The 13,245-nt window shown below is 35.6% G+C and overlaps 4 protein-coding genes across 5 annotated transcripts in view; 1 reads left to right on the forward strand and 3 right to left on the reverse strand.

The window, feature by feature from the left end:
- LOC105167850 (protein MALE DISCOVERER 2) overlaps positions 1-2,272 on the reverse strand; it is a 5,420-nt gene extending 3,148 nt beyond the window's left edge. Inside the window, 5 exon segments of the mRNA XM_011087683.2 lie at positions 1-107; positions 556-627; positions 854-986; positions 1,092-1,560; positions 1,778-2,272. The exon segment at positions 1-107 is cut by the window's left edge and continues 2 nt beyond it. Of these exon segments, the coding sequence (XP_011085985.1) occupies positions 1-107; positions 556-627; positions 854-986; positions 1,092-1,191 (412 nt within the window). The 5' untranslated portion in view covers positions 1,192-1,560; positions 1,778-2,272.
- Positions 3,729-6,528, reverse strand: LOC105167851. Of its 2 annotated transcripts, XM_011087685.2 has the most exons (4): positions 6,392-6,528; positions 4,920-5,945; positions 4,758-4,842; positions 3,729-4,559 (listed from the first exon to the last, which is right to left on the reverse strand). In XM_011087685.2, the coding sequence occupies exons 2-4, from the start codon at positions 5,898-5,900 to the stop codon at positions 3,943-3,945; spliced, it is 1,683 nt and encodes a 560-aa protein (XP_011085987.1). In that variant the 5' UTR covers positions 5,901-5,945; positions 6,392-6,528; the 3' UTR covers positions 3,729-3,942. The 2 variants fall into 2 exon arrangements, with proteins under 2 accessions (XP_011085987.1, XP_011085986.1); XM_011087684.2 differs by having other exon boundaries at positions 3,729-4,842.
- LOC105168574 (ferruginol synthase-like) lies at positions 7,762-8,310 on the forward strand. Its single transcript, XM_011088708.1, has one exon. It carries the CDS (start codon positions 7,762-7,764, stop codon positions 8,308-8,310), a length of 549 nt encoding a protein of 182 aa, XP_011087010.1.
- LOC105167852 (abscisic acid receptor PYL12-like) lies at positions 8,508-10,768 on the reverse strand. Its single transcript, XM_011087686.2, has 2 exons — positions 9,979-10,768; positions 8,508-8,722 (listed from the first exon to the last, which is right to left on the reverse strand). The coding sequence occupies exons 1-2, from the start codon at positions 10,542-10,544 to the stop codon at positions 8,647-8,649; spliced, it is 642 nt and encodes a 213-aa protein (XP_011085988.1). The 5' UTR covers positions 10,545-10,768; the 3' UTR covers positions 8,508-8,646.

The following is a 13,245-nucleotide window of genomic DNA, read 5'->3' on the forward strand; positions in this document are numbered from 1 at the left end:
AATCAGTTCCAGTCAATTTATTATCCCTCAAGTCCAGCACTTCCAGTGTCGTAAGCTGTCCAAACTCCCGCGGAATCGTACCAGAAAGATGGTTCTTGGATAGGATACTTGTGAGTTATGACAAATCAGAAGATGTTAACCGAAGATATTCACAATTTTTGAACGGAAATAAAATGATAATCTATATTACAAGTGTGCAGTTCTAGCACAATCTATTAGTTTTAAAATTTATAACCATATGATAGCAGGTCCTGTAGTTTCTGAAAAGACAAAAGGATTTAAAATGAAATGCCCCAGAGTTTATATGAGATGCTTAATTCACTACAACAGTCAGAGATTTTGCTCCAGGCAACAATCAGAGGCTTTGATTCCATCTTATGCTTCTGCTGTATCAGTTACTGAAGGAACAAATTGGCAGTTCAAGTTCATGAGATGAGAGGTTTCAAGGTTTTTCTGAAATTTGTAATTTGATACTTGATGACTGCTGAAAACTCCTATTAGTAATCAACTCAGAAGTTCTGACATCAAATGTAGATAAAGAAAGTTGATACTCACAGAACTCTTAAATGAGAGAGATTTCCAAGCTCTGGTGCCAATACTCCCTCCAAGTCGTACCCATTGAGATCCCTATACAAGACAAAAAGATTTATGAATAAAGAAATAAACCAAAATCTCCCATCAATATTAATAACTTCATAAGAAGCACTTAGGTATGAATCAGCATATAAAATCATAAGGCAGTACTGGTGATTTCAGGTGACAATAAGGCAAGAACCTTTGGAGTTAGGTTACAATAACCTCTGAGACATTCATAGTGCTATAACAAAAAATAGTGCATGCAATAGGGACTTACAGCATGTCCACTTGACCATCTAGACAATGAACGCCTGGCCACATGCACGGGGTAGAGTCATTAGTATTCCAATTCGCTAAAGCTCCAGATGGGTCGAAATCCACCTTAGCGCGGAATTGCTGCAATGCCAATCCTACATTTCCAGTTTTATCAAGTAAACATCATAATGTTTTAAAAACTTCAAATCAGCTGTTACTGAGGGTTCAAAAGAATTTTAACGCGAAGCAATCCTGATTACCTTCAGAGTTGAGAGACCAGCAGCCATGAATTCTCAAGACAAGAATAAAGAATGTGATCAAGGAAAACGGGGCTCCATAAGCGTTCCATCTACCGCTCATTGCTCGCCAAACCATTCGTCAAGGTGGTGGAGGCAGTTTTTTCTGCCAACAGCCCGGACTCTATACAAGCTAATATACAAAATCGCCAGCTTTCTAGTGCAAAATAACCTCCGAGCAACAGAGAATTACTCGGACAACCACACCAACAATTTTTTCAGCTCACGAAATCAATAACTCTATACATGAAACGAATTCACAACTAGATATAAACTAGGTAACAAATAAAAGAATCTATGTTAGCCCTGTTGAAACTATTGACCAAATTGGGGTCTCTCATCTTCAACTATTTCCTATTAGGGCTATAACACCTCCGTTTTCACCAACTGCATAACCTGGCTAAATGAACCGTATCCAAGATTCAATCTTTATCTGAAAATGCAGGGGGAAAAAAAAAGAATTAACAGAATGATTGCCTTAGTTTCCGAATAAGAATGAAATTGCATAAAAACAAGCGTATTCCACAACCCTCTCTAGAATCATATCGAAAATGACAAAAGATGTTCTAAAAGAATAACCTTTGGAACAAGCAATCCATACAAAAAGCAAAAGGGCATGAAACGTAAAGGCATGCAAAGTAAAAACTCACCGGAGGAGGAGGGATAAAAGGGCAGTCAATAATGATACAATGAATTCTGGAGCTGCCAGATAATTCTGGGCTAGGAAAGGCACAATACAGTCCTATCCAGGATTTTCCAAAAAATGGGTTTCCAAGAAAATGTCGGAGGAACAAAATGGTGGTGGTGATGTTGAATATGACAACGATGATACGTAGAAGAAGATTCCTTGTTTGAAACTAAAAAATGGCAGCTTGCAAAATGAAAAATCAAAAGTAGTAAGAACAATTTGAAAAACAGAAGAATTCGGGTATGATTTTCTTGACTGCCCTTTTCAGGATGATCTCAGAGGTAGGAACTCCCTTCGGCCATCTCTTTCTCAAAGAGGAGAAAGGGGAGAAAAAATTCTTTCTCTCTCTTCTTTTCTTCTTTCTCTCTCTCTCTCTCTCGTTTTGTTCCACTACCTTTCCCTTACACCCCCTCACAACACCACCCACCACCTCCCACAAAACTCTGTTTTTTCTTTTTTCTTTATTTTTATTTTGAAAAAAAAAATTCTCACTTGGTATATATATTTCTTCTATTTTTCAAAAAAAAAAAAAAAAAAGAATTCAATGTGATTCAGCGAGTGAGACCCAGTAACAAGTAAAAACCGGTAAACGCCGGCGACTTATCCCGGTGGTGTCATTCTGGTGGTGGTGCGGGCCCCGACATCCGAAGTTGCCGGACATTCGTTGACTGGGTCCCACACAACACACACCTGACACCCCCTCTCTCTCATTTTCTCTCTTCTTCTTCTTTTTTTTTAATAAATAAATAAATATAAACACACCCTCTACTCTACTCTTCTCTCTCCTACTCAATTCATCATAATTCAATGCCTTCGTGCCTTTTAAATAAAAATAAAAAATTCCTATTTTTTTTAATTATATGGTATGACTTTTTCTAATACTTAAAACACCAATATTATGATCAAATATAAGATCCTAATTATTTCTTATATTATAAATAATTACAACTTAAATATTATAGCAAAATTGAGAGGCCAACTCATTTGTAGTTGCAGGTTTCTGGTGTATTTAAGTGAAATTAGTTTACATGCCCCAACATCCATATGACCCATCAAAATCAAACAGCTAAACACAGCACACCACCATTTAAAAAAGAAATCAAGGTGGCCTTGAATGAACTTATAAGTTTATAAAATATTTGATAAAATTTCTTGAAAAAATCATGCAAATATAAAAGGATAATTAATGATACCCCACTCCTAAGATTTGATATAATTATACATGATTTTTTTATGATTTGAAAAATTATATTTAGTATTCTTGATGTTTGCTTTCGTCTAACAAATAAGTTCATTCGTTAGTCAAAATTTACTAAATTTGTTGATATTATAAAAAAAACTGAATAAAAAATGACTTAGTGCAGGTCAAATAAATTTTTCTAACTAAACAACCCTTATAATGGTAAAGATATACTGTCTCACATACATTAACTTGTGAAGATGCACGTGTAAATGTAATTTGGTTATAAAAATATTTTTTTGACCTGTAATAAATCAGTAATAAGTCAATTGGGGTAAGTATGGACTTTTATTCTTTTTTTTTTTTTGTTAATATAAAAAGATTCGATGAAACTTGACTGGTAGATGGACTCGTTTGCTTGATGGAAACAAACTTTAGGGGTGTTAGATGCAATTTTTCAAACCACAAAAAATTTGCATGTAATTACATCGAAACTCATGAAAAGGAAGTGTAATTATCACAATTATAAATTGGTATGAAAATATTTTTAAAAATTAAGATTTGGCGTATTCCATTATTGAAAATATCTTATAAAATATGTGAGTTAGGAAGAATATTTCAAATAACTTTAGTCATACAATCTCTAAATATGTGCTGACGGGAAGAAATATATATATATATATATATATATAAACTCTTATAGACCCTCAATAAATTAACAGGATGATGAATTATGCAAAAGTGGGTCGAAATCAAAATAAGATCAGATAACACACAACGTCGAAGTTGGGTTGTTTAGAGCTACAAAAACCTTAAAATCAACGAAATATAAGTGGGATAACACGGGCTTCACAAAATAAATTGGCCCAACTTACATTCTTGAAAATAAATGTATGGATCCATGTTTGTGTCTTAATGGGTGAGATTTTTGATACTCTTTGTCTAAATTACTGTTCATAGTTGAGAAGACAAGGTGAAGCTCCCTCTGAATGGAGGACATCATCGTGCCGGAGGTTAGAAGTTTTCACTATGCTCTCCCATTTTGTGTCAGTGATATAACCTTTCTGGTCCCGTTTCTTCCTGATCCCATTCTGTGATTTAGAAAACGGGTACCCCGAATATATGGAAGGCGCAGTACGCCAGAGCCAAGATTCAGAAGGTGATTTTGGCAATGGTGGAGGTAAAGGTGGCTTCAATGGAGCAGGATCAGTGTCTTTCTGATCATATGATGCTAGATTATTTCCATCTTTGATTCCAGATTTTGTATCAGACGGTACCTTTGCTGTGAATTCAAGGGGTCTGGATTCTTGATAAAGACGACGATTCAGTTTAATATCTCCCATTTCTTTAGCAACATATACGGACTTGGATGTGCAATTAGAAGGTCGAACTTTATCCGTTGATTCGGATTTAGGACGGAGCTTTCTTCCTTCCTCCAATGTATTCGGGCATGAAGTGTCTTGATTTGTTTTACTTGGACAATCTATGTACACAGTTTTCTCGACGGCATCACCTGTTGGAGTTGGACCTGATCCTCGTTCGCATAGCTGATTCTTGGATGCACCTTGCAAGAACTCGAATAATTTTCGTGAGGAATCAATCTTGTTAGCAGTGTAATCTGGAAATTCCTTACGTAGATCAAGAAATGGAGAGTTTTGAGATTTTTTTCGGGACGGAGATATGCTACAACTTCTGTAGCGCCTGAAGGGAGACACACCTGATTCATTCCTTATATGGGAACTGATAAGCTGATTGGAATTACCTGTTAGCTTATTCTTAATTTCCGGCAGGTCCCTTGACATGAGTCCAGAATTCGATTTTCTCTTATGAAGAACAGCAGCTTTATTCTGCAAGGACTCAAGAGTTCAACCATATACGGTGTAATGAACAATATATTTACACAAATGTAAGATTTGAAAATTACCTTGTCAGAGGGTCTACTCTGTGCATTTCTCGTGAGTTTCCTAGCATCAGCTGCTGAAGATGTTGGAGCATGGAATTTCGATTTCATTCCAGGCGAGGTGCTTAATATGCACAAAGAATCCTTTGCACAAAATAGAGGGATGATCAGGCGACTTTTCCCTGATTTTTTCACAGGAAAAGTATACTTGTGCTCTCCATCTTCACTTTCCACATTATCCGTGTACTGAATGTAATATTGCAAGGGATAGGAACCAGAATGCCCGAGTAAACGATTTCTTTCATCAGAAACCATCTTCTTTACCGCTTTTGGTTGCTCGTTAGGCTTCTTCACAACGTGTTTTGGTAACTCCAAAACAACGGCCTTCGCTGCTGTTAAGAATCTGTCCATCATAAAATCTCTTGTTTGTCTGTCAATAGAAAAGGTCCCTGATGGTTTCACACCTGAACTCTGATACCCACTGAGGCCACTTACACTGTAGTTCAAGGACCATGATTCTGTCTGGAGTGCAATAGAATAAGCATCACCGTCACTTAGTGTACCTGATTCATCTTTACAATTTAAACTCTGATGTAGCTTCTCCAAAAGAGTAGCATGATCTCCAAAGAGAAATGCTTCAATTTGGGGTCTATAGATATTCTGATTATTAGATCTTTCCCCAGAATTGTATCTCGAGGGAACTGCTACCCTTCCTGGAGATTGAAGCCGCGGTGTATTTGAAGATTCCTCTAAAGTGTGAACCTGGATTTGCACTTCACTTTTAGTCCTTCCAGGTATTTGTTCCCATTGAAACGGGACTGAAGCTTGTTCTGTGACCTTCACGTATTCCCAGTCGGATTTGTTTAATGGAGGAGATTGCTGGCGACTGGATCGCAATTTTCCGGTCACCTGACTATTTAGTAGCTCTGAAGAGTATGAAGGTGATGAAAATCGCCGCATAGATAGAAGTGGAGCTCCAATATCAAGTTGCCTTTCCTCCATCATTGCTCTTAAGTCTAAACTATAAAAAGTCGGTTTATGTCCCTACGACTTAAAGCACAAAAAGCAGACAGAAAATACTTAGATCAGTCATAGTGCACCTATGACAGAAAGGGCTCAAGGGAAGTGGAACATCAGATCACAGGAAACTTATACTCAAAATTGGTATTTCGACTATGATCAGCAAAATCACTCACCCAATGAGCCAGAAGGAAGAAATCTAAGGACCGTATCCAACCCTAAATGTTTTACTACAATGCTGACAGGATACAGATAAAACATTTATCAGTATGGCATCCTGTTTTCTATTATTTCAATGTCCACTCCCACTTTAATCACTCACATGAATCCAAGAATCAGAAAATCAGAACCATAAAAGGGATAAATCTCTGTGCTTGATTTCTTGAATACCACAGCGAATGACAAATTTTCACACAATAACAAGAGAAATAAATCAAGAAAAAGTTCACACAGAAATTAGGAATCTCTTTTGGTACCTGCTGAGACTGAAAGAGAAAAGGGAAAAAGGGTGTCTTCCCCTGAGCGAAAAGTCGAAGAAAGATAGAAAATCTTGAAGCCTATAAGTCCAGGAGTGTTTGCTTGTGCTTTGTGAAGTGATGAGTATGTCTCTATTTTTTTAATACAATAAGCAGCTTTGATGATCACTGATTGACCGATTGCGTGTGCATATTTTAGTGCAAAAAGTTCTTGGTTCAGATCAATTGTAATATTTTCTTGCAAGCCACTTTCCTTTCCGAAGAAGGGACAAACGTCACCGTCATACCAACGGTTGGAGTACGATGACAGTTAAATTCGACCGCCTCGCGCCTGCTTTATCGTCTACAGTTTTTAAGGATAATAATTATTCAACGGGCCGACAGGGGACCGCACATTCATTAAAATTCCTCGGCATGCTTTCATAGTTTTTGAATTTGTAATTTGAGTGTTTTATTTTGTGTTTTGGAGATAAATAAAAAAAATAAAAATTAATAAGTGTGGGTATATTTGGATTTATATTTTGAGGTAATTTAAAATATTTTAAAATAAGTGGTGTAGGTTTGATGTTGGGATTTGACAGACAAAAATCGCTATTCATTCTCAAATCGTATCTTTTTTATATATAAAGTATGTTTAATTTTGTATTTTTTGATACAAAAATTACTGTTCAATCTCAAATCATATCTTTTTTATATATCTATTTATATATAAAATGTATATATATAAATATTATATGTTTAATGTTGCATTTTTTTGAGCAATCATGTCTCTTTTATATTATATATATAGAAAGTTGAAAAATAAAAAAACATACAGGGTGTAAAAATACAAAAACAAACATTGAGTGTGTTTTATCTTATTTTGGAAAAGCGAAAACATAAAATCAAACAAAGTTTATTGTATCCTTTTAGCATTAGTACGTAGAATAAAGCATGTGTTTAAAGGATATAATGATGGATGTTTCCTAGTTATGTAAATTATTTATAATAGTATTTTTATTATTAAAAATTTTATGACAAAAATTAAAGAGTGAATAAATTTGTAATTATTTTGGCATTTCTCCTCCTCTTCTCCTTCTTTTTTTTTGTGATATTAGATACGGTGGTATACACCTGCGCGAATTTTAATAATACTTTTATTTTATCAACGCTCATACTTTGTTTCTTTATATTGAAATTAAAAGAGTACGAACCAGATTAAGCATTTACTCATGGTAAGCAAATTATATTAATGTACAGGCTCTTAATTGAATCCATTTTATCAAACTGGATCATGAAACTAATACTGTTTTCGAATACTGGTTTTATCGTCTATGTTATATAGGACTTTTATTCGTTGCAGGATCGGACACAACAGCTAGCACAACAGAATGGGCTTTGACGGAATTAATACTCCACCGGAGGTAATGTCGAAAGCCAAACATGAGCTTAAGACTCTCCTTGGAGAGAAGAAACTAGTGCAAGAATCAGACATCGCCAAACTCCCATACTTACAAGCAATGACCAAAGAAAGCCTCAGAATTCATCCTCCCGGTCCTCTCTTAGTTCCTCACAAATCAGAAGCTGAGGTGGAAATAAGTGGCAACACAATCCCCAAAGGTACACAGATATTCATCAACATGTGGGCTAATGAAAGAGACTCGACCCTGTGGTCGAACCCTGACGCTTTTCAGCCCAAACGATTCTTGGACACAATAGAGTACAAAGGCCAAGATTACCTGCTGGTTCCTTTTGGTTCAGGAAGAAGAATCTGTCCCGGCATGCCACTGGCAAATCGGATGCTACATGTAACGATGGCAACTTTAATCGATAACTTTGCTTGGGAACTTGAACCAGGGAAGAAACTGGAACCGTTGTATTGTGCAGAATTGTTGGGTATGGCTTTAAGTGTGAAGGAAGCAAAAAGACAGCCATTGTAGAGCAAATCCACTCTAATTTTGTATATGTTGCCAAATCAAAATTTTATGCAGCAATACAAAGGATATAAATATAGCTAGATCGGGTATAACGTCCTCTAACAAATTAACAAAATATTGTTACAAAAAATGACAAAAATGGTTAAAATGAATCTATCCCATATCGAATAAAATTGTAACAGAATTCCCCGCGATCTCATGACATGCGGCCTGGAGATGAGTAGAAGGTGTTGCGGCCTCAAGACTAGCGACCTGATGTTGGACCTCATTGTGACTAATTGGTGAGGTAATGACCTCATGAGAAGCGATCTCGGGCGATGTGGTCGAGAGGTCGAACTCTCAACAAATTCCCCTCAAGGTTATTCCAGTTAAGTTTGGAGCATCAATATCCTCTTCCACCAGCGCGTTATGTGTGCTTAAAATAAGTAGATTTGGTTAGTATGGCGAGATCAGTTATTACTATGTATGTTTTTATATATAAATATTGTATATTTAATGTTATATTTTTGGAAGATAAAAATTACTGTTTATTGTCAAATCATATCTGTTTTATATTATATATATAGAAAGTTGAAAAATATAAAAACACGCAGATAAGGTGTAAAAACACAAAAATAAATATTGTGTGTGTTTTATCTTATATCGAAAAATACGAAAACATGAATCCAAACACAGCCTTTTATGTCTTGTGTTTTATTCCACAAAATTCTTTTTGGCCTACATTTATCATCAAAATAGAGTCAAATATCGGTCCAGATCGAGTTTGATACGTGTCTGCAAATTAATTAATTATTTTCTATACTATATCTTTTTTATTTTAAATAATTTAAGTTTTGATCATTATTAATTAATATTCGCTACAACTTTATGTATGATCAAAATATTTGTCACGTTTTTTATCGTAACAAATATTTTGAATTATTGAAACAACTAATACGTATAGTGTAGTCATAATTAATTAATATACATGAGATTTTTTATTATAATAAAAAACTATATTTCTTTTAATTCATTCAAATTAATTACAGACATGAAACATAACACGTTGTTATGATTATTCCAGCAACAGCAGCACAACAGCAGTCTTTTGCAAGAACAGAGCAGGTGCAGGTTGAAGTTGTTGTGTTTGTTTGAAGTTGCTGTATTTTTCTCCTTGTAATATTTTTTTATAGTTTGACACTTGTATTAGTTAGAAACACGTTTTTGTTCATTTAGTTAGTTCTAGTTAGGCCTCTTCTCTTTGTATATAAAAGTTATGTACAACAGCATTCACCATATGATGAATACAAGTTCAGATGCATTGCGTGTTTCCCTCCAAACTTTGAATGATGATTGTTGATATTTGTTCTCGAAAATTCTGATTTCACACACATTTTTTTATATATTTAGTATATAATTCAAAAATAACGACCAATTATATAAATTTATTATACTAGATTTGACCTAACGAAACGCAATTTTTTCAATCGGATTAAAGGAAAACATATAATTTTTATTTCAAAAGTTGGTCGATGGGATTGTACAGCCCACAAAAACAGAAGGCGCCCTCATCTAAAAAAAGTTTACACGACAAAAATTGATAAGTAGCAACCCATTACAGGTTAAAAGGAAAAAAGGGCACGAAAAAGGAAAAAGTAGAAATCAAAGGCGTCGAAATGTAACATGATTTACCCGACATCTTGACGTGCCAATTTCTCGGTGAGCTTGGCCAGAGATTTAAGATTACACCCAATTATGGTATCAGCAAACAAACACGTATCCTCCTCGCAACTGTCCGCCGGAACATCCACCACGTAAGATTCCATCACCATCGTTCCGGTTCTGCCGCCTTCCTCCTCGCCCTCTTCTTCATGTACAGTGGTGGTGGACTTATAATTCAGGAGCTTATGATCACCGCCGACAATACTAACCACCATCAGATGCAAATCATCGTCAAGCCTGTCAAGCCTTTCGGTGCTCTTCCCCGCGGGCAGCCCAGACACGATCGTCACCTCACGCACGCTTCCGGCAGCTCCGTTACCGGAAACCATATCACAGCTCTTGATAAACTGTTTGTAGGATTGGGGGTTGCTGAACTTTCGCAGTATGGACCAAACCAGGGGGAGCGGCGCGTCTATCATCTGACGAACTATTGAGGTGCACTGGTTGGGGGAGAGGGGGTGGGTGTGGTAGAGAGTTTGTATTCTTTGCTGGGCGGGCGTTCGGTGGTCAAATTTCTTGATCAGTTGCATATTCATTGTAATTGACGGGTGGAAGTCAGTTGGGGTCTCGTGGCGGAAAAGGGGAGTGGCGCGCGGGGTTTAAATGTACAAGTGTGAGTGCTAAATTTAGTAAATGTAATCTAGGGGGTTCACTTAGAATTTTGGTTTCATCTGATAATGTCGGCAAAGATGAGATTCATTGTAAGAGATTCTATCTTTATTAATTCGCCCATCAATCTTTACCTTGTACCTCGTTGGCTAACGTGGCCGGTTCTTGCAGAGATTTCTTCAGCCATCAATCTTTATCTTGTTCCTGGTTGGATACTGGGGCCGGTTGTTTCTCCCAAACATGCCACCTTTCTCTTCTAATTCAACAAAATGTTTGTGGAACAAGAAAACATGTTCAATCTTCATATCATCTCTAAATTTTTGACAAAACTTGGAACCATAAAGTTTACCAAACCTGTGAATTCAAGAATATATTTCACTAGTGAATTAATTCCTATAAATGCATCCCCTCTGACGTTTTATTGGGTAAGTGGTACTTGTATGTATGTAGGTGGAGGATTTGACTGATTTTATCACCCGAAATTCAAGAATTCACTTTTCGCTAATACATTTATATTCATATCCAACATTGTAGTAAATTGGTATTGATATTGGTGTTAAGCATTATAGTAAACTAATATCAAGATCTTATTCTTATCGATCAATTGACTCTCAAGTGTTCCTTGCACAATGGAATCTGGTATTTTAATTTGTAATATGTATGATAACATAGTAAATATGCATAAAATAGAAAATCAAAGTAATTAAATAGAGAATTGAGAAAAAGCTGTTGAGATGCAGGGCGAGCAGGGCCAAGTTTGTGGAAGTTAAGGGGACTGGGAGTTTATCACGTGGCAATAAGCAAGATCACATATGGCCCCCCGGATTGATTTTCCCTTGTTGCCACTGTCAGCTCCCTCCCTGTCCCACACCCACCATTCAAATTATTGTGATCACACGCTCCATACATGATTTACTAACACAGTAACAAATAATGTGGCTTTTCTGAGTTTGTATTAATATAAATTATTAATTACTCGTCAATATATCAGTACAAATTTAGTTGTGCCAAACTCAATTTTTTTCTAAACTCGAAATATAATTTATTTAACGGTGAGAGGTATTTGTTATAATACTATTATGAAAATTTATTTATTATTATTTCATGTGAAATGGATAAAAATTATAATAAAAATCATTTACTTTCTTTTGAAGCCGGTCCAACTTATTCTCTGCCGGCTCCGTGGAGACAAACCGCCATCCCCCATTATGCTTACGCTCCTGCCACCGTCGATGAAATATATAAAAGTGTAAACAGAAAGTCATATAAAAAGAGATACCCTTTTCTAAAATTCAAATATCACTATAGTTACTAATATTAATATAAAGAATTGAACACATTATTATTTCGAAAAATAGGCAGCATTATTCGCCACTTCAAAATACGTGATTTCGTGTTTAGAATGAGATTGAATAGAGTCTTGGTCTATCCATAAATAATCCTAGTGAGATATAAGTGGCGATTCGAAACTATATCTGACATACACATTTATACTACCAAATATATCAATGAAATATATATCCATCTTTTGCTTGGCTGAATAATTGTGTCCAAGTCCGAGTCATGACTTCCACGTGAGAGCACGAGGAGCGTACGCCACTTCATATTTTTGAGATCTTGAGGTTCACATAGTGTTTTATGACTTTTAATTATTTTTATGTTGTCGTTGGGTGAGTAGCAGGTGATGGAGCAGCCTCCTCACACTCAGACTCAGTGCTGCTGTATTTGGTGCCTCCACGACTCCCACAAGAATCGAAAGGGTACACGTATCTCTCTTTTTCTTTTTTCTTTTTTTTTAATTATTATTATTCTCGTAGAAAAAGACATTAAATTGAGGGGAATTTATTAAAAAAATGTCAAAAAAAAGAAAAGTTAGTAAAATAGTGTAAAATTGAAATTGTTAGAAAAGTGAGTGGCACCGCGATTACTGACCGCGGTGCCACAATTTTTTATTTAAAAAAAAAAGCTTTTTTGTGTCACCGCGGTGACATTGGTTTTTAAAAAAAAAAAAAATTTTTAATGTGTCACTGCGGTTCAAAAACGCGGTGACAAATTTTTTTTTTTTTTTTAAAATTATTTTATTTTATGACGAATTGTTGTCAACTTCTCATTAAAATTTTGGTACTATTATGGCGAGTTGTCAGCCATCAAATATACCGTTCGATTCTCTTTGATGAGACGAACATTTCCCCACAAACAATTTCAAGTTTTATCAATCGTAAATAATGAATTTTTAGCACGAACATCGCACTTTTCGGCCGTATTCGCCGCCACCGGAGCGACCCACGATCACGAACCACCGCCACTGGACTCGCCTCGACCTAACGGTTCTAACGAGACCAACCTACTTCAATTTTATTAAATATTTGTTAAGATATGAAAATTTGAAGTTTTTTCATCGAAAATTCGCATTGAAACTGTTTGCTGCCATTTCTCCACCGTCAGGACAAATCACAGATTAAGACCATAGCCGTTCGAATCCTGTCGTCCAAACGATTCCAACAAGACTAATCTTGCTCAATTTCATCAAGTATTTGTTTGTTCAATTAAAATACATATGTTTTAAAATAGTTATAATTTTATTAAATTCTATTTATTAATTAATAATACTATTTATAAAAATAATTA

The sequence above is a fragment of the Sesamum indicum genome, linkage group LG8 (assembly GCF_000512975.1).
Source record: "Sesamum indicum cultivar Zhongzhi No. 13 linkage group LG8, S_indicum_v1.0, whole genome shotgun sequence".
NCBI lineage: Eukaryota > Viridiplantae > Streptophyta > Magnoliopsida > Lamiales > Pedaliaceae > Sesamum > Sesamum indicum.

What these genes read in the sequence shown, in the direction of transcription:
- LOC105167851 (XM_011087684.2), bottom strand. Translation starts at nt 5,900, where the DNA reads ATGATGGAGGAAAGGCAACTTGATATTGGAGCTCCACTTCTATCTATG. An exon ending in AGAGTAGACCCTCTGACAAG is followed by an intron (nt 4,843 to 4,919) that starts GTAATTTTCAAA and finishes GAGTCCTTGCAG; the next exon opens with AATAAAGCTGCTGTTCTTCA.
- LOC105167852 (XM_011087686.2), bottom strand. Translation starts at nt 10,544, where the DNA reads ATGAATATGCAACTGATCAAGAAATTTGACCACCGAACGCCCGCCCAG. An exon ending in TTGGCACGTCAAGATGTCGG is followed by an intron (nt 8,723 to 9,978) that starts GTAAATCATGTT and finishes ACTTATTTTAAG; the next exon opens with CACACATAACGCGCTGGTGG.
- LOC105168574 (XM_011088708.1), top strand. Translation starts at nt 7,762, where the DNA reads ATGGGCTTTGACGGAATTAATACTCCACCGGAGGTAATGTCGAAAGCC.